Source organism: Sinocyclocheilus anshuiensis, unplaced genomic scaffold, assembly GCF_001515605.1.
Source record: "Sinocyclocheilus anshuiensis isolate Anshui unplaced genomic scaffold, SAMN03320099.WGS_v1.1 scaffold107, whole genome shotgun sequence".
Lineage (NCBI taxonomy): Eukaryota > Metazoa > Chordata > Actinopteri > Cypriniformes > Cyprinidae > Sinocyclocheilus > Sinocyclocheilus anshuiensis.
The window spans coordinates 1,190,354-1,214,416 of record NW_015549584.1 but is presented as its reverse complement, the minus strand read 5'-3'; the positions used below and the strand labels follow the sequence as shown (position 1 = coordinate 1,214,416).

At 33.9% G+C, this 24,063-nt stretch overlaps 1 protein-coding gene across 3 annotated transcripts in view; it reads right to left on the bottom strand.

Annotated features, from left to right (window-relative positions):
* The window catches only part of pde4d (phosphodiesterase 4D, cAMP-specific), a 42,815-nt gene that overhangs the window by 15,376 nt on the left and 3,376 nt on the right, over nucleotides 1–24,063 (bottom strand). The window contains exons 1-5 of one of the 3 annotated variants that reach the window (XM_016446189.1): nucleotides 16,624–16,765; nucleotides 3,608–3,799; nucleotides 3,410–3,446; nucleotides 3,250–3,326; nucleotides 3,032–3,081 (exon numbers count right to left, since the gene is read on the bottom strand). In XM_016446189.1, coding sequence (XP_016301675.1) covers nucleotides 3,032–3,081; nucleotides 3,250–3,326; nucleotides 3,410–3,446; nucleotides 3,608–3,799; nucleotides 16,624–16,751 — 484 coding nt within the window. In that variant the 5' untranslated portion in view covers nucleotides 16,752–16,765. Of the gene's footprint in view, nucleotides 1–3,031; nucleotides 3,082–3,249; nucleotides 3,327–3,409; nucleotides 3,447–3,607; nucleotides 3,800–13,794; nucleotides 14,053–16,623; nucleotides 16,766–24,063 lie in introns of those variants that run through there. The other 2 variants (XM_016446192.1, XM_016446190.1) reach the window with 2 other exon arrangements.

The following is a 24,063-nucleotide window of genomic DNA, read 5'->3' as shown; positions in this document are numbered from 1 at the left end:
TGCAAATAATTTAGTAATGAAATTTTGATCAGCATTTCAAGTTTGCTGAGATGGTACCATTTATGACATGCAAAACATCTGTTGCATGTGCATTTTCAAAAAAAAGTTATTATGACCATATGAGGGCATAAAAATAAGTGAAACTAAATAACAAAAGACTTGCAAAACAGACGTCAGTGCAGCTATGCTAGACATGTTGCTTACTGGAAGCAACTATGAAAACAAAGCCAGACAGAATGCATGTGCCACATGTACACTCCTTTAACAAAGCATACATTATCTTATTCATTGCCTGTCTGTGTGTGTCTCTCTCTCTCTTTCTGCATGTGTGGTGAAGTACACAGGGCTGGGGTGCTACTTTCTCTGAAAGAGACTGCACTGACGTCAATGACATTCTTCTCGTGCTTAGCGCGACATCATACACCAGCCCATGAGAGGGCACTGGCTCCATAGACAGGAGAGCTGTGGCGAAAAGCTGGACGGGATTCCTCCAATCTGGGTCACAGGCTCTCGCTAACATGTCAGCAAGGAAATCCTCATCAAATCATTTGAAGATTTGTTTGGATACACTAGAAATCACAAAAAATAAACTTAAAAAGGTACAGATAAAAAAATAAACATGCAGTGAAAGTCTGTTCGATCACATCTTTATGCTCCAATTGTGAGGCTTTACTAAAATGCAACTGAATGCAAGTAAGATTTTTTTTTAAGTAAAGTTTTTCTTGAGTTTTTTTTTTTTTGCATGTTCATATGCATTTTCTGGGGCAGGGTTTTTCAAACGGCCATAATAGTGGGTCTGTACAAAACTTCAAAGGAAAAAAAAAGTCTGAACATAAAAAAAGAGGCTTTAACTCAATATGTACAATATGGTTAAAGGTGCTATATACATACATTTAAATTATTAGAAGTGGTGTCTTGGCAACTAACTGTTTAATTTTAAGTAGTAAAATTATTAAACTGAAATTAATTAAATCTATATAGAAATATAAAAAATCTAATCTAAAACTAATAAAAAAATGGCAAAAGCACTTAACACAAAAACTGAAAATATAAAAATAAAAGTTAATTCATAATGTTAACAAAAACTATATTAGTATATAAATTAGACCAATATGTTTGGTTAAAGGTGCTATAAATACATTTAAATTATTACTAATTCATTGGATATTTTAAGAATTTCTTTTGCATTCAGCACAATGACAACATAAATGCCAATCATTTATTTTTTTTGTAACAAAATGTTGCCTTGATAACATGACACTTTTCTTACACTTAAAATATATGGCTGTATATTTCAGGAAGCAGATTTTTCACAATTTGATTATATTTGGGTGCTTAGCATAAAAAGGTTTGATATCCCATATTTGTATGGTGTTCTGGGTGGGTTGCTAGATGATTCCTTACTGGCCAAAGTAAAAAAAAAAAGCCCACTTCCCTGTGGTATTCTGGTCTGTAAATATGGCTCGGGTCCCTGCTTCAATATAAGTCTATTAATCACTCGTTTTATTGTCTGCGCAAGTCTGATCACACTTTTCTTAAAGGGATAGTTCATCCAAAAATGAAAGTTTGATGTTTATCTGCTTACCCCCAGGGCATTTGTTATCATTGCCATGCATTATACGACTGATAGACTGCAACGGTTAAAGTTAAAAATCATCATATGTGTTCTACTGATGAAACAAAGTCACCTACATCTTGGATGCCCAGGGGGTAAGCAGATAAACATCAAATTTTAATTTTTAGGTGAACTATCCCTTTAACAAACTGCATGATTTTAGGAATCATGCCATAGCAAGCCCCACTAATTAGTAATTTAGGTGGCACTTTTATCCACAGCGACTTCCAGCACACTTATTAGGGAGACACAACATGAAGCTAAGTGTCTTGCTTAAGGCTAGAATGGTGATAGTTTACACATCACCCCTTTAAGGGATTTTAGCCTTCTGGTGAGCAGGTCGTATCTTCAGCTGCAGGTGTCATCATCTCCTTTAAGGTATATGGATATCTAGACTCAACACCCACCACGGTCTTCTGACACTTTTAGTGGTCACATGACATCTAAACTCAGCATGGGGAGTTAAATTGTATAATGTGTCCATCTGCTCACTGCCTCTAGTACAAATCAATATTATAAATCTATAACACTGGTGCTCTTTATCTCTGCAGCTAAACATTCTGATCATGCTAAACATCCAGTAAGCGCTCTGTACTACAGTTCTAGGTCAAACACCTGCATCTCAAAATAAGCTTTTCTTTGCAAACCTTATAAATAGACCGCAAACAGAAGCTAATCGATACAATGAGCAGTGCCTCACGATTATGGCAAAGACACTGTCACATCCCAGGATGCTCTATAAAGCATGAACAAACGATTAAAGTGAGTGAAAAAGTATCTTTAAAGGTTTAATTTGGGCATAGAGGTTATTACGACATTATTTAATATTTCTTATCCGCTTCAGAGTACATGACATGCACACTGTGATATGTGATGTCTGGAGGTTGCCCTCATGCTGGTATAGACAAAACTGAAGGTGCCACACAAAGACAACATAATCACTCATATCAGACAGTATCAAACAGTTCTCCACAAATTAAAACAACCCTTATCCTAACACTAAACAAACCGAAAAGCTCAGAGAAATTGCTCTTTACAATATATCATATATCTGACAAAATGTGAACACAATGATAATTGATTTTGATAAATAAAATAAAATAAAAATGTATTAAATTTTCAATGAAAATTAGAAGTGGTGCCTCGGCAACTAACTGTTTTATTTAAAGTACTAAAATTACTAAAACTAAAACTGAAATAAAAATACATTAAAGCTATTATAGAAATATAAAAAGTAATTTAAAACTAATAAAAATGACAAAAGCACATCCAAAATTAAAGCAAAAACTGAAATTATTACAATAAAAGTGAATTCAAAATGTTAACAAATACTATATCAGTATATAAATAATACTAAAATAACTGCTGTTAAATTGGCATGGCAATATTTAAAATATAAACGTGAAGATACGACACCTGTGTAGGAGGTCTTTGTGATGGGAGGTGGGTTACACATGGGTGATCTCCTGGTTGAGAAAAAAAGGAAACAAAGAATGTGTCATTGTGTATGATGCAAACAAAAGTAACACAGATTGACTGCTGTTACCAAACTTACAACATCTACAAATTCTGTCAAGATTCAGTGTTATGGTAAAAATGTGTGCATGTGAATATGTTAAACTGAAAGCACTCACTTGTTATTGGCCCTTTCCTGTTGTACATTTGTTAAAGCAGCAAAATTATTCCGGACAGTCCTTAAACTTGCCAGAACCTGAGAAAAGACACATAAATTGAGTTAGATTGTGTTTCATCATTTTTTAAATTTTGAAATATTGACATTTAATATTGCAATACCTGTGCAAAAGGGGTAACAATCATGTCATCACCGTGTCTACAAAAAAAGGACAAAATACTAATTACAACAGCACAATCTTTTTCTATTTATAGTTTTCCTTCTTTGTCTTTCCATTTATGAATAAAACATGAACATTAATAAAAAGAAATGTATATGCCAATAAACCAGTTCTGCATTTAAAAGAGACAGTTGCTCACATGTCACTGGCGATGGAGGAGTTTCTGGACATAGACTTTGGTGAGAGGTCATAGTCGCTGTCAGAGCGGTACAGGAAGGACTCTCTCCTCTGGCTGTGCACAAAGTTGGCCTGGAGGATGAGACCTGACCCCGGGCTGGCCATGGGATCCAGCGGACTACGTCCTGATGAGGTGCCATTGTCCACATCAAAGCTGGGGAGACAAAACAACAGGACAGTTAGCGCTGATGTCAAATGAGAAAATTGGAGGACGTTAGAGTAGCATATTACTCAGGTTGACTGAGTTAACAATTTCAAGTAATATGGGCATTTTGTTGACAAATTTTACCTTAGCAGCTGTTGCGATTTGCTTTTTTTTTTTAAACAAATGTTTGCTATTTTCTACTATGAGCCTATAAAGGATATGTGTGTTAGGTTAGTACTCACTTTAGCCTATATATAAAACATAGAACTTTTATTAACAAAACAAATACAAATACACCCTATACACAATATAAGGCAGGCTATGCCTAATATAAAATAACAAATAACTTACATAAAGTTTAAATAGGTATACAAAACTGGAAATAGGCTAAGTAAACATGTATAATATATAACCAAATAAATAAGAAACGTAGAATGTTTATTAGCAAAACAAGTACACCTTGATGTCAAATAAAATAAATAAATGACACAAAGTTTAAATAAAGTAAAAATCAGCAAATAATGTGTAACCAATTAAATAAGAAACGAATGTTTAAAAAAAAACTTCCAAAATCACCTTAGATAAACAGCAAAAGTCAACAGGCTTTTCAAAATCCAAAATACTGCCAAACAGGCGCTTTTGCATCTCGTTTCGAAACTAAATCATCCGCCATCGTCTTGTCTGTCTCACCTCACTCTTCTTGTCAGTCAGCTCGACTCACTCTCCTCACTGGAGAAATTAAATCTGATCTGTGATGCGACTGTCGTACGGCACGCTGCATTGAGCAGCCGCGTTCAGTTTTTAATTGTAGTGTCTGTTCTTTTACTGAACTAAATGATTTTTATTACTATAACAAATCAAAACGACGGTGGGGTTCGGTGACGCGGTGGGCAAGTGACGTAACCGGTGTTGCGGCTTAACACCGGTATCACCGTCAGCACCGTCTATCGTGGCAAGCCTATTTTAAACTACATTTTATGGAAAAATAACGTAAAATGTTTTTGGTTAGGTAACTCCTAATAGTCACACAAGATACCTAGTGAGGAAAACTTGTCCAAATAAAAAATAAATTCCTGCTGTGGACAAAACTGTCAGGATTCATTTCCAAATAAACATGTAATCAAATAATATAGACATGAAAAATGAAAAATAAACATAGAAATAAACAATAAAAAAGAAACATAAAACAAAAACCAACAAACACAAAACAAAAAATATACACAAAAACAAAAAGCAAATATTTAACAAATAAACATAAATAAAAAAATGGAAAAATAAAACAATTAAAAATAAAACAAAACAAAAATATCAAATAATATAGACATGTCTAGATCAAATAATATAAAAATGAAAAATAACCGTAGAAATAAACATTAAAAAAGAAACATAAAACAAAAACCAACAGACACAAAATTAAAAATAAACAAAAATATACACAAATACAAAAAAGCAAATATTTAACAAATAAACAAAGCAAAAAATAGAAAAATAAAACAATAAATAAAACACACACACAAAACAAAAAATAAAGTAAAACTTAAATTTGATCCAAAGTAATGTGACTAACATGATATTTAAATACATATTTATTAAGGTCGCTGTAATATTGTAGTGCAAAAAACAAAACATAAAAAAACAACTCTTCCAGAAAAAGTCCCATTTTAGAGGGCTTCCCCAGCCCAGCGGGAGCACCGTCCTTAACCTTCACCTCCCTAGTCCTTAGATCCACCCAATTGTGCTTACAACATGCTGACCCATAATCCCTGGGGAGCATTAATATAATTGCTCTGCCCTGGGTTTTTTCCTGACGCGAACAGTGACGTGGCTGTACATTTTATTCTCGCTTAGCCACCAACATCACATCCATGCAGGCTCACATCTGAGACGAGTAACGTGGTGCGGATGGATAAATCCATATTAGTGGTTCAGTCTGCACCTTGGTGACTTCAGCAGACCGTAATGTCTCGCACATAAAGGGCCAATGATTCATGACCCACGTAAAACCTGGGATTGAGTTTTGTTTTGACTGAGAACAAATATGTCAGCAACAACAAAACTCACGCATTGTCTGCGTTCAGAACAATCAAAGCACCACAGTGTGAGGAGAAAACAACAGTTGGAGTTTGTGTCCTGTACTTTATCAACCCAACACATCATGGCACTTGACTTTATTTTTGTGTTTCATTGAGAACGGACTTATTCACAGTTAAAACTAGAGCTGGCGGTGAGAGGCCCGCTGATGTGCTGCCCTCATCTCTCTTGGGTCATATCACAGGAATGCACCGGCTTACCGTCTCACACTCTCAACTCTAGACATGCATTATGAATAAGACTGTTCTCCTTTTACTGTAACCCAAACAATAGCACTGATGCTTACGCTACAAAGGGGAAATTGGCCTCTTATAATAACCATAAATAAATCAACAAGCATGAAAATGAAAACGCCTCACTGATTCTAGAAAGATGGGACAAAACATGTCCAGTGATTAGTTTTGAAAACAGCAACATTTCTACTTTTTGAGATTAATCTCAGATTATCACTAGAACCTTTATAATATAAATATTCAATTCCTTTTTACATGCTCTTTATTTTATGAAATTATATTATCACTCACTACCCCAAAACCCCCTATTTTACAGAATAAAATATATTAAAACCTATATTTATATAAAATCAATCAATCAATCAATAAATAATATTTAGATTGTAATTATAACATTTTTGCACCAAAAGTTAAATCTATATCTCAAAGCATGCTAAACAGATTAATCCAAAATCATTTCTTTTTAAATATTTATTTTGCATTTTGTCTCAAAATGAATAGGACAAAAAAGTGTGTTTTTCAAGTACACTACCATTCAAAGGTTTGGGATTCTTTTAATGTTTTTGAAAATATTCTCTTACATTTACCAAGGTTGCATATTTGATTAAAATACAGTAAAAACAGTAATATTGTGAAATATTACTAAAAATGAAAATAAAATGCTGAGTTGCTGCTCAAGAAACATTTCTTATCAATGTTGAAAACAATTGTCCTGCTTAATATTTTTTTCTAAATATTAATATTTTAATAAAAATAATAATAATAATAATTTGGTGGGTTTTAGGAGACTTTTAGGATTTAAAAGTGATTTACCCTCACTTTTGATCACTTCAATTTGTATATTGTATAAAATGATTAATTTCTTTAAAAAACATCTTATGCTATGTTCACACTTGGCGTCTTTTTTGAAGCTGTCAGTGTCTGTTTTACATTATAATCCTATGGAGTAAACCGTGTTTTCAAAAAAGTCCTGAGCGCTTTTTAAAACGCCACCGCCGGTATCTTTTTCTGCAGCCCAGAGCGTCTTTTCAGTTGAAAAAAAGTTCAACTTTTCTGAAAAAAAACGCCCTACGTCAAGCGCCTTTTTGACAGCTGACCAATGACAAGCGAGTGGCGAGTCGTTTCCATAACAACAAAAACAACAAGAAAAATGGAAAAGATAGCCGGTAGATTAGTTCGTACTAGTTTCGGAGCACAAGGAGTTGTATTATATGAGCACAAAACTGTATCTAACTTAGTCTAAAATATGCCACAAACCGTGCATCTTTCAACGGGAGCTCCTGGACTAAATTGTTGTAAGCACCATACTGTTTCCTTCCCCGTATAATGTCGAGCACCCACAAACATCCTTGTGAACCGACATTCTCCTCCCCGTTAACTTCAAAAGGCAACGCAAGAGCCAACTTTTTACTCTTTCTCGACATTTCTGCAGCATATAGCGCTAGGCTACTGTTGCAGCTGTTGTTATAGCAACAAAAGACGCCCTCGGCTGCTATTTGTAACCAAAACGCTGCAAGTTTTTTATTTTACTAAAAAAGCGCTTCTTGTCAAAAAAGATGCCAAGTGTGAACACACCCTAATACTGACCCCAAACATTTGACCAATGGTGTATGTATGTTCTATTAATAATTGTTATTATTGCATATCTGTAATATCAATTCTTCTTTTTTGAATTGAATTGCTGTCCAAATTCTGCTATCCAAACATTTATTAATTTTCGATTCCTCACTATAAGGAAAAGCCCATCAGCAAACAGCACTTTGCTTTGTCTAGTGTGTCTTCAGTTACAGAGGGGAAAATACACCACTCCCATCCTCTCTCCTTCCTCCTCGTCTTCACTTTCCTAGTGCTTTAATTTCATTCCCCTAATTTCCCTCTATCAAATAAACAGTATGTGAAGGTCTCCATCTGTTCCCTGTACAAAGATCACTGCCTGCTTAAACTACACTTAACATACAAACACATGTAAGTACACACAAACCAACACATCTCATAGGTCCAAAAGCACAGCGTTGTGTGTACTTTTGAGGGTAATTACCTTGAAGTGTTTTTGTTCCAGATATACAAACGCTGCGTAATTAATTCACACATGACACAAACACAGAAAACCATGGAACAATGGAAACCTAAGAAACTTGTTATATAGAGCAACACAACACATTTCTAGCAGCTTTAAATCAGTGCCAGATAAAAACCTCTACCACATTAATCTTATGAGAAACATTTCTGTTGAACTCCTAAATGTCAAAATATTAAAAAAAAAAAACACCAAGTTGTAGTGTTAACCACAGTTTAGTTTACATAAGAGGTTAGTAGAAGTCTGAATTTAATCCCTAATTAATTTTTTGCTGGAATTGGACAGAAACTCTAAGCTCTTTAGACGTCAAACAGCACAAACAGTCATTTCTAGATAATCATAATGACTTCCAGTTATTTTAAAGCATAATGGAGCAGGCTGGGTGGAATCTCTCCAGACACCACTGATATTATCAAAGCATGCAAGCAGAAATTACTTCCAAACTTGTCAGAACTTCTAGAGAATGTACTATACACCAGTTAACTTTCATCATAAAACATTAACAGAGGACCTAAAAAGTATTTGGACACTTAAGGCAAATAAATATATGAATGTCATAGGAATAAGCAAAATATTTCACAAAAATAAATATTATTTTAAAGTAATCAAATGTATTTTTTAAACTAATAAAAGTACGTAGATTAGTTAAAAATCTATAAATTATAATTATGATAATAATACAAATTGAAATAAAAAAAACTTTCTGATTGTCAAATGGAGCATGTCCATAATTCATGTGCACAATTAGTTTGCAAATGGGACTAGGTTAGACTTTTTGGGGTCACTGTATGTTTTCTATTTAAAGGGGTGTATGGATTTTGGTTTCTTCATGAGTTGCTTATAAAAAAAGAGTTATTTTTCTTTCTAGACAAGGAGGATGAAAAGCAGAATGATTTAGAACAACATGTTTTAACAAAGTCAAGATATATAAAAACCAAAGTGGTTTGCTATACAAATACCTAAAACAATCACAATAGGGTGTTATTCTTCCACAAACTACAAGAACTACTACGGATGGTGTGCCAATCCATTTAATGGTACTTTAGTGAAAGGATTAAATATGTCTGTCCCTTAAAAAATCAAAGGGATAATTACAGTAGCTGCAATCACTACTATGCTATCTATGGCATCAGATGTCCAACTGGCTAGCTCTATTGTTGTGGACACCCTGCCCAATCCCTTTGGCCATGCAGTTTATGCCACTTCTGGCTGTTCTCCAACTAACTGTTTTTGGTACTAAACCAATTAGAACAGTAGTCAGCAATAACACTGCTAAGAGTTCACAGAGTTCTCAAAGGAGCTTAAATTATACTTTGAGTACTAATATATATAATAAAAGAAAATGACAACAGAAACAACTTACTCAGTTTTGTGAAATGTAAACCAGATGCAAAACATTTCTGTTAACTGATGGGAAAAACAGAAACTAAACCTAAATACATATTTGTATTTACACCTATATACACATTAAACAGTCATTTCTAGATAATCATAATGACTTCCAGTTATTTTAAAGCATAATGGAGCAGGCTGGGTGGAATCTCTCCAGACACCACTGATATTATCAAAGCATGCAAGCAGAAATTACTTCCAAACTTGTCAGAACTTCTAGAGAATGTACTATACACCAGTTAACTTTCATCATAAAACATTAACAGAGGACCTAAAAAGTATTTGGACACTTAAGGCACAAAAATATATGAATGTCATAGGAATAAGCAAAATATTTCACAAAAAGAAATATTATTTTAAAGTAATCAAATGTATTTGTTAAACAAATAAAAGTACGTAGATTAGTTAAAAATGTATAAATTATAATTATGATACATTTTAAAAGTAAATAATACAAATTGAAATAAAAAACACTTTCTGATTATCAAATGGAGCATGTCCATAATTCATGTGCTGAACTACATCTGTGGTTACATTTTTCTGCACCTGTGTGAAGTGACTTCATATATCCCCTAAAATTAGACCAGTTTAAATAAATAGTAAAAATAGCACAGAAAAGTTAGAAGTTAAAGCTAGTTCTGAGAAAATCTCTAGCATAATTAGTTTGCAAATGGGACTAAGTTTGACTTTTTGGGGTCACTGTATGTTTTCTATTTAAAGGGGTGTATGGATTTTGGTTTCTTCATGAGTTGCTTATAAAAAAGAGTTATTTTTCTTTCTGGACAAGGAGGATGAAAAGCAGAATGATTTAGAACAACATGTTTTAACTTAAAGTCAAGATATATAAAAACCAAAGTGGTTTGCTATACAAATACCTAAAACAATCACAATAGGGTGTTATTCTTCCACAAACTACAAGAACTACTACGGATGGTGTGCCAATCCATTTAATGGTACTTTAGTGAAAGGATTAAATATGTCTGTCCCTTAAAAAATCAAAGGGATAATTACAGTAGCTGCAATCACTACTATGCTATCTATGGCATCAGATGTCCAACTGGCTAGCTCTATTGTTGTGGACACCCTGCCCAATCCCTTTGGCCATGCAGTTTATGCCACTTCTGGCTGTTCCCCAACTAACTGTTTTTGGTACTAAACCAATCTTTTCCAATTAGAACGGTAGTCAGCAATAACACTGCTAAGAGTTCACAGAGTTCTCAAAGGAGCTTAAATTATACTTTGAATACTAATATGTATAATAAAAGAAAATGACAACAGAAACAACTTGCTCAGTTTTGTGAAATGTAAACCAGATGCAAAACATTTCTGTTAACTGATGGGAAAAACAGAAACTAAACCTAAATACATATTTGTGATTCCAAAACTGAATAAATAAATTATCCCTAATGTTAAAAGCTGATTGCTAATGAACTGGTACATGACTGACTGCCCTCCTAAGCTCTATTTAATGGCATGTGGTCCATTAGAGCATAAGAGAAGAACAAAAAAAAAGGACAGGAAATATGGAGTCTGACCCTGGGACATTCAGAAAGTGGAATTATTAATTGTTTAGTTGAGTTCTGAAATTAAATTTCTCTGAACTATCAAATGAAGAAAAAGTTGGCATTACACAAAAATATTAATTAAAATATTTTGACCATTAATTTTGAGCAACTTAAAATATTAAACAACAAGAACTTGCAATGTCAAGTTTGGTGGTGAGGGACCAACACTTAATTATTTGAATAATTTTTATTTTTGGTGAAATCATGGGTATAACATGATAACATGAATATGTGTTGTTCAGAAATAATATATGTTTTAGCTCTATGTAGTGTTTTTTGATTATATTTTGTAGAGTTTTGGATTATATTTTGTGCTGGTGTTATGTTCCAAGTCACCTCTGGGGTGATTCGTGTTCCAGTGGGCTTTAAGTGTTAAGCAGATACAAATTTTCCATAAGCTGAGTAAACTAAAAAAAAATACTGAATCTGTTGCCTTAGGTTTTTAAGTTCTCTCAATTTCAGATTTTTTACAGTGTACCTCAATTATTTGAGTTAATTAGGTCTTAAAAAGTGGTTGTCGCCTCTATAAATACCTTACAACAGAAATTACAACAGAACACAACAGAAACACATTCACTCACCTTAACACACACTTCCACGAAATGCAAATATTGCACTTTGCCACATAAAAGCTGTTGTAATTGGATGGCTCTTGATGTGTTTATCTAACAAGCTGCTATAATGTGTCAGTGATGTCAAAGCTTAAATGACAGGAGAAGAAATGGGCCATCTATTCCATCAGATTAGGTGTCATTCAAAACATAACAAATCCGCAAACCTCTCTTTTACATAGAGACAAATACACACAGATTAAAACACACTTCACGAGCTGGAAGATGCAAGACTCTCTTAAATGCAACCGTGAACTGGAAATTAGAAACGTCTATTGAGATCACTAATAAAAAGCCCATTTAACTGGTTTGATTTGCGTGCATAATATAACCACACAGTATGTAAATTCAAATTATGGTAATATTTTATTAGACTAGCCCAAATGACAATAGTATGAATGACAGGATATGAGATGGCAACTATCACTTAATGATTGGTGTGTGACATGCGTTGAGTCACTGTCATGCATTACAATAAAGCTAAATAAACAGGAAGCGCAGACAATAGGTTCAATATATGAGGTGAAGGAAACACATACTGACACACACACGTTGCCCTGTACACTAATGACATCAATAAGATGTCAGTGAGATTTCCTACTGACATCTTAACCTTTTTTCATACACACACACACACACATTCTGAAAGCAATGCCGTGTTTGCTTAACTGAGAGCCGTTATTCATGGACACGGAATGGAGCATTCCATGAGCAAAGGGGGGTCTCTTTTTTTGCTAGCCTACTTTATAAACATTCAGACACAAACATAACAGAATTATGCACTAAAATAATCCTGTGAATCATCAATATGCAATATCTCAGAGTTTGCAGTGACGGATGACTGCTCAGATTATTCTTCACACATGCAGTACATTTAAACAGACTCAAAACTGTTGTACCAAAATAATCAGTTCTCCACAAACAATCATCACTTGCTTCTAAAATAAGCAAATACAAATGGAGAACAAGATGGGACAAGAGAAACAAGGGTGAGGTATCTGCCCTCTGGCACTGCTTGCAAATATGCTACAATCCAGCAGCAGCCTTCTCATGTGGAAATATCAGTCCGCTTTTTTGCCATTTTACTATTTTTTTAAGGTGATTGCACAAACATATTGGATATAGTATTGGTCGACATACTTTTTTTCAGTTCAATTAAAAGGAGTAAAATGAGCAGATTTCATAACATATCTAATCATGTTCATTATACAAAATGCATGTATTTTCATCTTATACACATATTTACATCTACAACAGGTGGTAACTGCATAAAAACAATTACCGCTCTTACAAATTAAATAATGAAATAATTGAAATATTCTTATTTATATATACTTAAATATTATTTAATCATAATATATAATATAATTAGAATATTTAATTAGAATATTCAGGTGATAAGTCAATGGCTCCCAAAATGCAATGTGCAAAACATTTTCTCTGATTGAATTTATTGACTGAAGTTTATTCAAACCATTTATATTTAACTTGAATAAAATATATATAAAGTGTGTTTTAATATATATTTTAATATTTGATGGTGTAATCATTGGATAAAGTATATTTTTATATTTTTATATGTATAAAAACTAATTATTTCAGTAAAATAAAAAACACCTTAAAGTAATAAACATAAAAATTTGATGACGTAAAATTTACTTGGGGCCAAATCATCTCTACCCTTATTTGACAAGCAGGCAACATAATGCATCAAAGAATGTTTAAATCTATCCAACAGTTACACTTTAACAAGTCAGTGTGAGTCAGAGAGTAAATAAAAAACCCAGAGGAAGAGTACTAGTAGAAGAGAATGTAAATAAAAGACAAATTCCTTAGGTAGAGTGAAACTCAATTTGTGGAAGGTAAGTGGAAAAACAAAGGGTTTAATACTTAAGAGGAAGCAGAGAGTTGCACAAGATGTTAAGAAGAGATATGGAAAGCCAAACAGTTGATGTAAGAGGGGAGAAGGAAACAGCAAGCATGGGGTAATAGGTTAAGGGAGGCAGAAGGAGATAGCCAAGAAGTTCTCCTTTACCCGTCTGTGTTCTTAAGTGAACTGGTGGAGCGAGACCGGGGCTTCATGATAATGCTCATTCTGGACGTGGATTTCCCTCTGCTAGCGGCTACAGCTAATCCCAGCAGTGTGTGTTTGTTTTCAGTCCTCACGTGTGTCTCCAAGCATGAACATGACTCGGTCGAGACGGCCCTGCCTCTGTTTGGTCCACTGACAGGAGCCCCTCGTGTCCCGGGACTCTCAAACTGACTGGACAGGCATTCCAGTGTATCTGTCACTCCACAACCGACTGCTATAATTCAAGACAATCCGTCTCTCCCCCACTCGCTCTCTCTCTCCTGAAACTCCCACCCTGTGTACTTTCCTCCCTCCCTTCCTGGCTGGCTGCAGGGCTCACTGCTTGGACTCATGTAGTAATGACGTAGTCGGGGGTAGGGCGCTCCTCGTGTTTGATATGACTGAATGGAGGAGGCAACTTAACACCTCAACTTTTGAGGTTTCAGATGACAGGGAAAAATGAAAGGAAAGGGATCCCAATGGATGGGAAGGAGTTGCCCAGTAGTATGAATCAAATGAGTCAAAAGATTTAGTGTGAATCTGCACATCCTGTGAAGCCTGGAAATTCAAAACCACTTCATCCACACGAGTCATTCACAATGAACTTATTAAAAGCACTTTCACGTACTGTGCAATGACCAGCATGTAATAATATAAGAATCATTTAACGGCCAAAACAGACAACAAGGGCTCTTCAGTTCAAACATCACTGAAAGGTAAAAAAAAATGACTAGTACTCAATGTCATGTACCACTTTTCGATTAGAGAACTCTTCAACAAAGAAAATCGAACACATGTGGCTGTGCTTGACTAGTTTGTTGGAGCTAGTCTAACGGTTCACACATAAACTCATGCCAAGGGCCCTTAGAGGTGTTACAGTGACGCATGACACGTGTCAACCAATGACAGCGAAGCAGGGAGTATCGCTTGCAGCTCTGCTCACTTGATGGTTTCAATAAACATTTAGACAACAGGCTTGATTTTATCTTCAGAGAAAGTTTACAGATCTGATCATGAAGTAATTAGTTTGGGAGAAATTTGTCAGTGCTAAATTATAACAAATTAAAAAAGATACTAGACTTTAAAAGACTTTAATGGTGAGTGTGTGTTTGTTTCACTCCATATAGACAGCAGAGTAATCACACAATATCAACAGCTGATACAAGTTTGTGCACATCGTTGCCCCCCTGTGTTCACAAGAGATTAAAGCAGATAGTACTAGATAAAATCAAGAACATCTCCTAAGAAAGTCAATTATAGAGTGTAAAAACAGAATGTAAACACAATTAAGTATTTATTGTAGGTGCTGCGGAATTAACCAACCAAATCACTGATGATTCACAAGTTGACACACTTTTTACTCCAGTGAATATTTCTTATTCTTTTTTTTAAGTATATTACTATATAAATACATACAAGGAAGTCTGAACTATAACAAAAAAAAATATTATTATTATTTTATTTATAATTTTATGGTGTTGTTAAACACCAAGAAAAAACAAAAAACAACAAGCAGTTAAAAATAACTAAATTCAAAGAAGAAGAAGAAAAAACGGCTTAACTGGCTTAGTTAGTAATGTATACAGAGCAATTATTGAACATTTCTACCATTATTAATTATAAAAAATTATTTTATTTATTTAATGATTTATTGATGTAGGGGCATGTTGTCACACTATATCAGGTAATGAGAACTTGCTATATTGACAATGATTTGAAATGCATTTATTTATTTATTTTTATTATTATTATTTTGTCTAAAGTAAAAAAGGATGTATTCCACATTTAAAATATTTTCTGCAACTTTTAAAAAAATCTTTTTTTTGCCCAAATCAGCAATAATGACATGATGATTTTCATTTTCATTTCATCTTATATAAATATATAAATCTGCAATCTATCTATATAAATTAATATATATAAATAAAAGAGATACCAATAAACAATAAATTGAAAATAACAATGGGGAAAGGTAATATACAAAGATTTTGTATTGCCATATCAGCAACAAAGACTGTGTTAATGGCAAAATTAAAAATGGAAAAAAAAAAATGGAAAAGGTAATATACCCAAAAAACTATATATATATATATATATATATATATTAAAAAAAAAAACTATTGCTTCGGCCAGCAGAAATTGTAATTAACAGACCGGTATAAACATTGCATCATATAAAACATGTGACAACTAAACCCAATATCAACATGACCCATTTGACATTTATAAAAATTAAGCCATGGTGCAATTATATAATCTATACCAGTGTGGTTTTATCATGTTTACTTGCTTACACTAGACTTGTGCCGGTATTCAGTAATGCATATATCACGGTAATTATAGTTCTTTTGCACTTTAATCTGTGTAAAACTTTTAGCTTTATACATTTTTCTGTATTGCTTTATTGCATTTAAATGTTCAGTTATTTTTGTTATAAGAAAAAAGTTATTAAACCTGTTATACTGTATAATGACAGCACTTTTTTAAACTAAATTTCAATACCGTGATAATACCGCATACCGTGATAAAAGCATTAGCAATTAATCGCAACATGAAAATTTGATACCGGCATATCCCTAGCTTACACAAGAGTAATTACAAAAATATGCGATCGAAATTTTGCTTGATGGATCCTTAAGACAGTTATGAAAACAGACGACCACTGCAAAAAAAAAAAAAAGCATTAAACATTGATGCAGTTATTGATACAGCCCCAACTAGTGTGTACTTTTAACCGGTTAAAAAGGTACACTGTAAGCCATATATCTATCTAATGTGGAAGTTTGTATGTACCTGTGTGACTTGAACCAGCGTTTCCTTTTCTTGCCTTTCAGTGAGTTTATATTAAGCTGGCGGCCATTCCAAGTAAAAGTGCTAAGAAAGAGAGAAAGAGGAGAACCACCAGGAGATTCACTAGCCATGGTGTCCTGAGAAAACTGACAGCTTGACTGACCCCAAATAAGAGAGCTTCAGCTTTGTGTGAGGAAAATGTCCACGTCACTACTCTGACCTCATCCCATAATCCAATAACACCTGTCTGGCCTTCTCGCATTCAGCTGGTATGTCGGCAACACAAGCTTCTGTGCTGGTAAACTGTAAATGAAACTATGTCAAAAGTAAAGAAAGTAATCAGCTTTAAAAAAAAAGATTATAGTTTTGTAAACTTAGAACAATTCTATGCATCTTAAAAAAGCCAAAATCTGGAGCTTTATCCTCCAAGCATGCAGTAGTTGTTCTTACTTCTGTGGTTTGGGATTAATTGAATTTCAGCTGAGCAAGATACTAGAACAGGGCTCCAGAATGTGACCAAATGTAGCATTTTGCGACCATTTTTTGAGCCGGTGCGAGTAAATTTTGTGAGCGGTTGCAGTGTCACACTGGTGCGACCACCACGTTGTTCAACTCGCGCTGCCATTTCTGTTTCATATGAGAAACATCAAACGTCAAACGAAACAAAAGCAAAACAAACTTGTCCGTGCTCAGAACATCTTTGGGGAACCAAAGTTGATTTCGTAACACTGTTACTGCACAGCGCTGTGAGATCCAGCGAGAAGCAAAGAAATCTCTGCAAAGAAATCTCTGTTATAAACCGATCAGACGGCGCTGACGTAGAAAACCAGAAGCTGGTAACCATGGTGTTGCAGAAATAGTCGAATGTTATTACATTATTAATTTCAGGGTTTGTACAACTTTTTGAGAGAGAAATTCAAGCAATTTTCAATGACTTACCAGCATTTCACACAACTGTTTACTGCACTTTAAAGCTCCAAAACGATCCAATTTGAATGTTATTTTCAATGGGATGACCAAAATATACTGTGGTGAACAAACACTTACGTAAAATAAAAAAATACATCAAATCACCATTTTAACCTGTAGATGGCAGCAGAGGAGCGCTTATTGGCTTATTAGTCCTTCATTTATACTTTATTTCCTTCATATTTTGAAATTATAAAATAACAATTATAAAATCACTATTATAAAATATCAAATCATCAAGAAATCAGATTTTGTCAGAGTTTCGCTCTTTTTGTGTATGAAGTAAAAAATGTCACAAAGTGGTTTGAAAAACAAACTTTTCTTCAATTTGTGACTAAATCACACATAATCACTTGTTGGTCAGTTACATATAAGACTATAGGAGAGTAATGGTACATTTAATAAGAGTACAATATATATCTTTTCTACATAAAAATTCGATTTTGCACATGGTACTGTTGTTAATAAAATAAATTGTGTAAGCTTCCCAACTCAAACTTAGTGCTTTACTGTCAAATGTGTATAAACATGAAATAAACAAGAAATGAACATGTAATATTATTAGTAACTGCACTTATTAAATGTTTTCCCTGCCTTGGTTGTGTTTTGGAACCAGCTGGAACTTGGAACTAGATGGATATATATATATATGCATGCATGCATGCATGCATACATACATATATAATATTTGTCATCTCTCTGAAATTAAAAGAATACTGCACATTGTAATCTCTGAGTTAAGTCTATTTATTATCAAAGCACTTTGTCGGTAATACAGTTAAAATGGGGAAATATGTGAACGATTGCATTGCAGGCTGATTTAAGGTGTGCCCCTACATTTTCTGCTTGTGCTCCTAAATTTTCAATCAGGGGCTACAGTGCTCCTAGTAAAAATAGTTAGTCTGGAGCCCTGTAGAAGGTGCTTGTTTCACAAGTCACAACTGTTCATATATTTTTCAAACTAAGCATATAAAAATGTAACCAAGTTCAGAGCATATTCGGATCCTTATTATTTCAAATTTTCAAAAGTTTTGTTCTTGCACTCTAATGTATTCATATATGACCTAATGTCTCAAAAACACATTTAAATGAAATGCCGTTATGAAATTTACCAGAGAACTTTCTCACAGGGCATAAAAACCATAAACATTTAATATTATATATACACAAACACACACACGCTACCGGTCAAAAGTTTGGGATCAGTAAGACTTGTAATGTTTTTTTAAAGAAGTCTCTTATGCTCATCAAGGCTGCATTTATTTGATCAAAAATACAGGTAATCTAATGGTAATAATTAAAGATAATCTTTTAATAATAATTAAAACCATTAATAAAATAATGGTTTCTATTTTAATATCCTTTAAAATATAATTTATTTCTGTGATGCAAAGCTGAATTTCCATCAGCCATTACTCCAGTTTAAAGTGTCACATGATGCTTCAGAAATCATTCTAATATGCTGATTTATTATTAGAATGATCAATGTTGGCAACAGTTGTGCTGCCAACACATCCTTGCTGAATAAAAGTTTTAATTTCTTTCAAAAAAAGAAAGAATAAAAATGTACTGACCCCCAAACTTTTGATCTGTAGTGTATGTTGTTAGAAAAGATTTCTATTTTAAATAAATGCTCTTCTTTTTAACTTTTTATTCATCAAAGAATCCTGAAAAAAGTATCACAGTTTCCAAAAAAAAAAAACAGTTTCCAGCCCTGATAATAAATCGGCATATTAGAATGATTTCTGAAGGATCATGTGACACTGAAGACTGGAGTAATGATGCTGAAAATTCCGCTTTGCATCACAGAAATAAATTCTATTTTAATGTATATTAAAATAAAAAAGTTGTTTTACATCATAATAATATTTCACAATATTAAATTTTTTCCTGTATTTTTGATCAAATAAATGCAGTCTCGATGAGCATAAGAAACTCCTGTAAAAAACATTAAAAATCGATCTTATATATATATATATATATATATATGTATATATGTGGTTGACTGATATGTGTTTTTCAATGACAAGTACAAACCTATTCAAACTACTAAAGTGAATGTTACATTTAAAAATCTTACAACCTCAAAACAAACATTTCACATTGCACAAATATAAATGACAAACAGCTGTTTGAAAAGTTCTGTGGTGACATTTGTTTTCATTTAGTGCTTTGAAAGAAAATAAAAACTCAAGGACCTTTTGCCCTCGGCAGTCTTTAGGCCTTGTTAAAGTTTTGACCCTACCCTACACTCTTAACAATACAGGTTCTTTATTGGCATCAATGGTTCCATGGAACCTTTCAATTGCACAAAATGTTCTTTTATAGTAAAGAGTTTTTTAGATGGTTAAAATTTTCTTTGCACCAAGACAAAGTGGTTCTTTTAAGAACTGTTAATTGAAAGGTTCTTTAGGGAACCAAAAAATGGTTCTACTATGGCATCACTGCAAAAACCCCCTTTAGGAATCTTTCATTTAAAAAGTGTAGAGTGCTTTTGTGCGTTCAGCAAAGTAAGCTGAGAATTTTTTTTTAAATGTTTATATGTGTGGCCACTAGCTACTCTGAATAATACAAAAGCATCCAATCCTTACGGTCTGCACCAGATTTGTGTTACTTCACTCTTCCACCAAAGCAACTGCAAATTCTCAAACACTTAAGGAGAGGACACATGGTTTTACACATGGTTTTCCACTGCAAGGACCATCAGCTGCCCTTCCTGTCTTAAGCGTCTTACATTATCGACATTTTATTCATCATTATTCATTTTATTGCTCTGGCCACATCTGCAGTCCTCATGGGCATCTTCCTTCTGGTCCTTCTCAGAGTCAGTAGAAAGGTCCCTTTAATGTCCTAAGCCAAGGTACTGTAACTGTGACCTTCATTGCCCGCAACTTGTAAACAGCTGGGATCTTAAGGACAGTTCTATAGGTATGCATAAACAAGCATGAAAATACAGTTCACTCTTTAACATTTTTTTCAATAAAAAACTGTAAAGCTTATTTTATTATCTTTAAAATACAGTATCGTGTATAAGTGATGTTTCTTATTTTTTGCTATACAGACATACACATTTAATATTTATTATTTAGAATATAGAGCATTACCGTATTTAATTTAATTAGTTTATTTTTTCAAGCCAAAAGAACTTTCCATGCTGTCTGTCTTAAAGTATTGCATTGTATAGCAGATGGTAAGTGTCTGGAAATGTACTGCTGCATCTCCACATGCATTCACCCCCATATCACACTCCCACTCACCTACAACCAATTATTAGTAAAAAATAAATCATCAGGAGTTGAACTAAGAAAAACTACGCTATTTTAAAAAGTGTTAAATATATTCTAAATCTGATAAATGTGCTAAACCTCCTACTCATAATTATTGGATGAAATAAAACCATGCAGAGAGAGAGACTCAACATTAGCGGCTGACGCCAGCTGAATGTAGAACAGAACGCAGACGATTTGAATGGGTCTGTGCCACTATACTGGAAAAAATCCTGTTATATAAAATTACCTTGATTTTCCTTTTTACTTCATCTGAAAACTGTGAATTTATACTTTGCATGTTATCTGATGTGTCCTTTACCTGTCCATTTGTGTGTGTGTGCTTTATTGGCATTAGCATAAGGCACATATCTGATAGCGATTTTCTGTTGCCGAGCATTTGTCTTTGGCCCAATACACAGGGACTTACTCTCTCTCACTTACAAACACACACACACACACACACATTCAAATTTCTCTCAATGTGTACTGTAGTTATTGACACACACCTGCTCCTGAAACTTCATGAATAAAAATTAACACACATTTGTTATGTACGTTTCCACAGTATCTGATATTTGCCATGCAGAACAGGTCACGAGTGCCACTCGATTCGACCTATTTATTGCCATTTATCTAACCGAGCTGTAGATACAACAGGTTTATCGGCGACGAGATGCATTAAAGGATCTTTAAGGAAATCAATGGGCTCATAACCAGCTGTTTATCACATCCTATTATTAACCACAGCCTTAAAACGACATCAGACATATTTACATGCATTTTCTTTTAAATTCAACAACAAATGAATAAAAGCTCAAGTATAACCACTGACCTTCAGCATTCACATAGTAAGTGATCCAAACTGTCAGAACAACATTTATTCATTAATTAATTAGCCAGGATAAACACTATGAAATACAAAACATCTGGAATCCTTTTAATGTTACATTTAATGAGGACAACAAATCGAATCTCACATGCTAACGTCTCCTGAATTATAATCCAGTCCTAAATCGAATTATAAACATAGCAGCGGTGACGCACGTCACGCACCTAAAACTTTACCATTTTCTCCGGGGTTTGATGTCAATAGGTTTGTTGATGGCATACGGCGAACCATTGATGCAAGCGCTACGGTAACGGGCGATCCTCTCCAGAGAACAAAGTTCTGAGTTTGCTGGCAAACTCATCGTCGAGTTACAATCAAAGCTGAACAGGTCCAACTACAGCTGAGCAAGCCTTCCTGGGTCAATCTGACTAGTTTTCAGTACTGTGAGTAAAAATGAGAATGGAGAGTGGAGGGATTGAGTGAGGACTGGAGGATGAGCAGAAAGGAAGAGGAGGGAGAAAGAGAGCGAGAGAGAGCAGGAGGTGGGTGAACAAGAAGCAGGCAGGTGCTGAAATCATTGGCGAGATCATTAAGGTCAAACAGCCATTAATGAACTTTAATGAAGACCATCCAGAGTCAGTGTGTGAGTGTTTAAACGTATAAAATCCCAACCACACGTTTCGTGGAATTGTCCTGATCTGCTCCAATCATACTTATATTGACTCGGTGGCATTTCTAAAAAGCTTTTATGTCCCGACTCTCTGCCCTTAATCAGACAGACGGGGCTGACGCACATCAAGAACATAGTCTCGCAAATGACAAGATGCCACGGACATTATATTTCTACTTTCAGCCAATTTAACCCAGTGCAACAGCTTTAGATTGTTAATACAGTCTTTCATGTGTACTGGACCTAATGTATTGTTATACACTGTATGTATGTAACCAATTAAACTTTGGCATTCAACGCATGCCACATTGTTTGTGCTACAGACATTAATAATTCTCCAATTTGTTGACTGCTATTACTTATCTAAGCAATCAGACTACAGGTCAAAACCCACATGGTGGCCCTCTAAAGCCATTAAAATAATCAGTTTTGAAGGAAACTGGATTGAAATGCACTTAAAAACAATCAGAAAACCTTAGCAACTGCACAGCAATGCCCTGATTACCTCAACCCCATAACATTGTGACCAAGCACTGCTGACAGTTTGTACAGAAAACATCGTTTATAATATTGTATGTGAATATCAAAATTGAGAACATCCAGCACAAATGACAACAGAATAACCCCTGATATTAGAAGCTAAACGATGAGAGAGTTTTAGTTTTAGGATTCCTCTCCTAATTCACTATCACTAAAAATTCTGCTTTGTTCACTAGATGGCAGCAGACCAACAGATTATTATGAGCTTAGGTCTGTTTAGCCCTTGTTGGTAGATGCCATAACTACACCATAATGGAGGCAAAGCATCTATCTCTAGACAGCCATTCAAAAGCAAGTGCATTTTGTGACTGCAGAATGTTTTATAGAAAACATATAAATGCAAACATTTATTATAGGTGAGCCTGTCAGAAATGCTGTAGCTTAGTAACTGTATTTTATGAATTCTGTCAACCATATATTTTGCAGTTTCTCCTTTTGTGTTCCTTAGATGAAAGAATAACATGAGAGCATAAAAACAATGAACTATTCTTGTACGTATTGGCAAAGAACACGGAAATGCCAGTAATTTCATAAGACAGATTTTCATTTGAACTGTGTCCTCAGTCTATTAAAAGTATGTGCCTATATTAACATTGATAGAAAAAAACACTTGCCACTATAATAATAACCTCATATAAGATCCTCAAACCTCAACAATCAAATCATTATCTAATGTTAAACACCCAGATAATTCCTCAGACAATTTGTTTTTAATGATTTAGTTTTTTGCCTTAAAGTCTAAATATTACAGATTACAGTGCAGAGCTGGAATGCAATAAATAAATAAATAACAATAAAAAATAGTCATAATTAATAATGAAATTAATTCAATTAGAAATTATAGTTCAGATTAAAAAAAAGAATATAATAAAATAGAATTATTCATATATTAAATAATAATTAGAAATGCATACAAATATATTCTATATATATATATATATATTATACACACACACACACACACACACACACAAAGAAAAACAAGTACATAGAATAGAATAGTTTTTTTAAATAAAAAAAGAAGATAAAAAGATAAAGTAGAATTAAAATTGAATAGAAAGTACTAGAGATAGAGGGTCAAATAGCATCTCTTTGAGATGGCACAATAATGCATTGTTCACTTGCAGAACGCAAGCTTCTAGAGGGCACATAAGTCTGAAGTAATG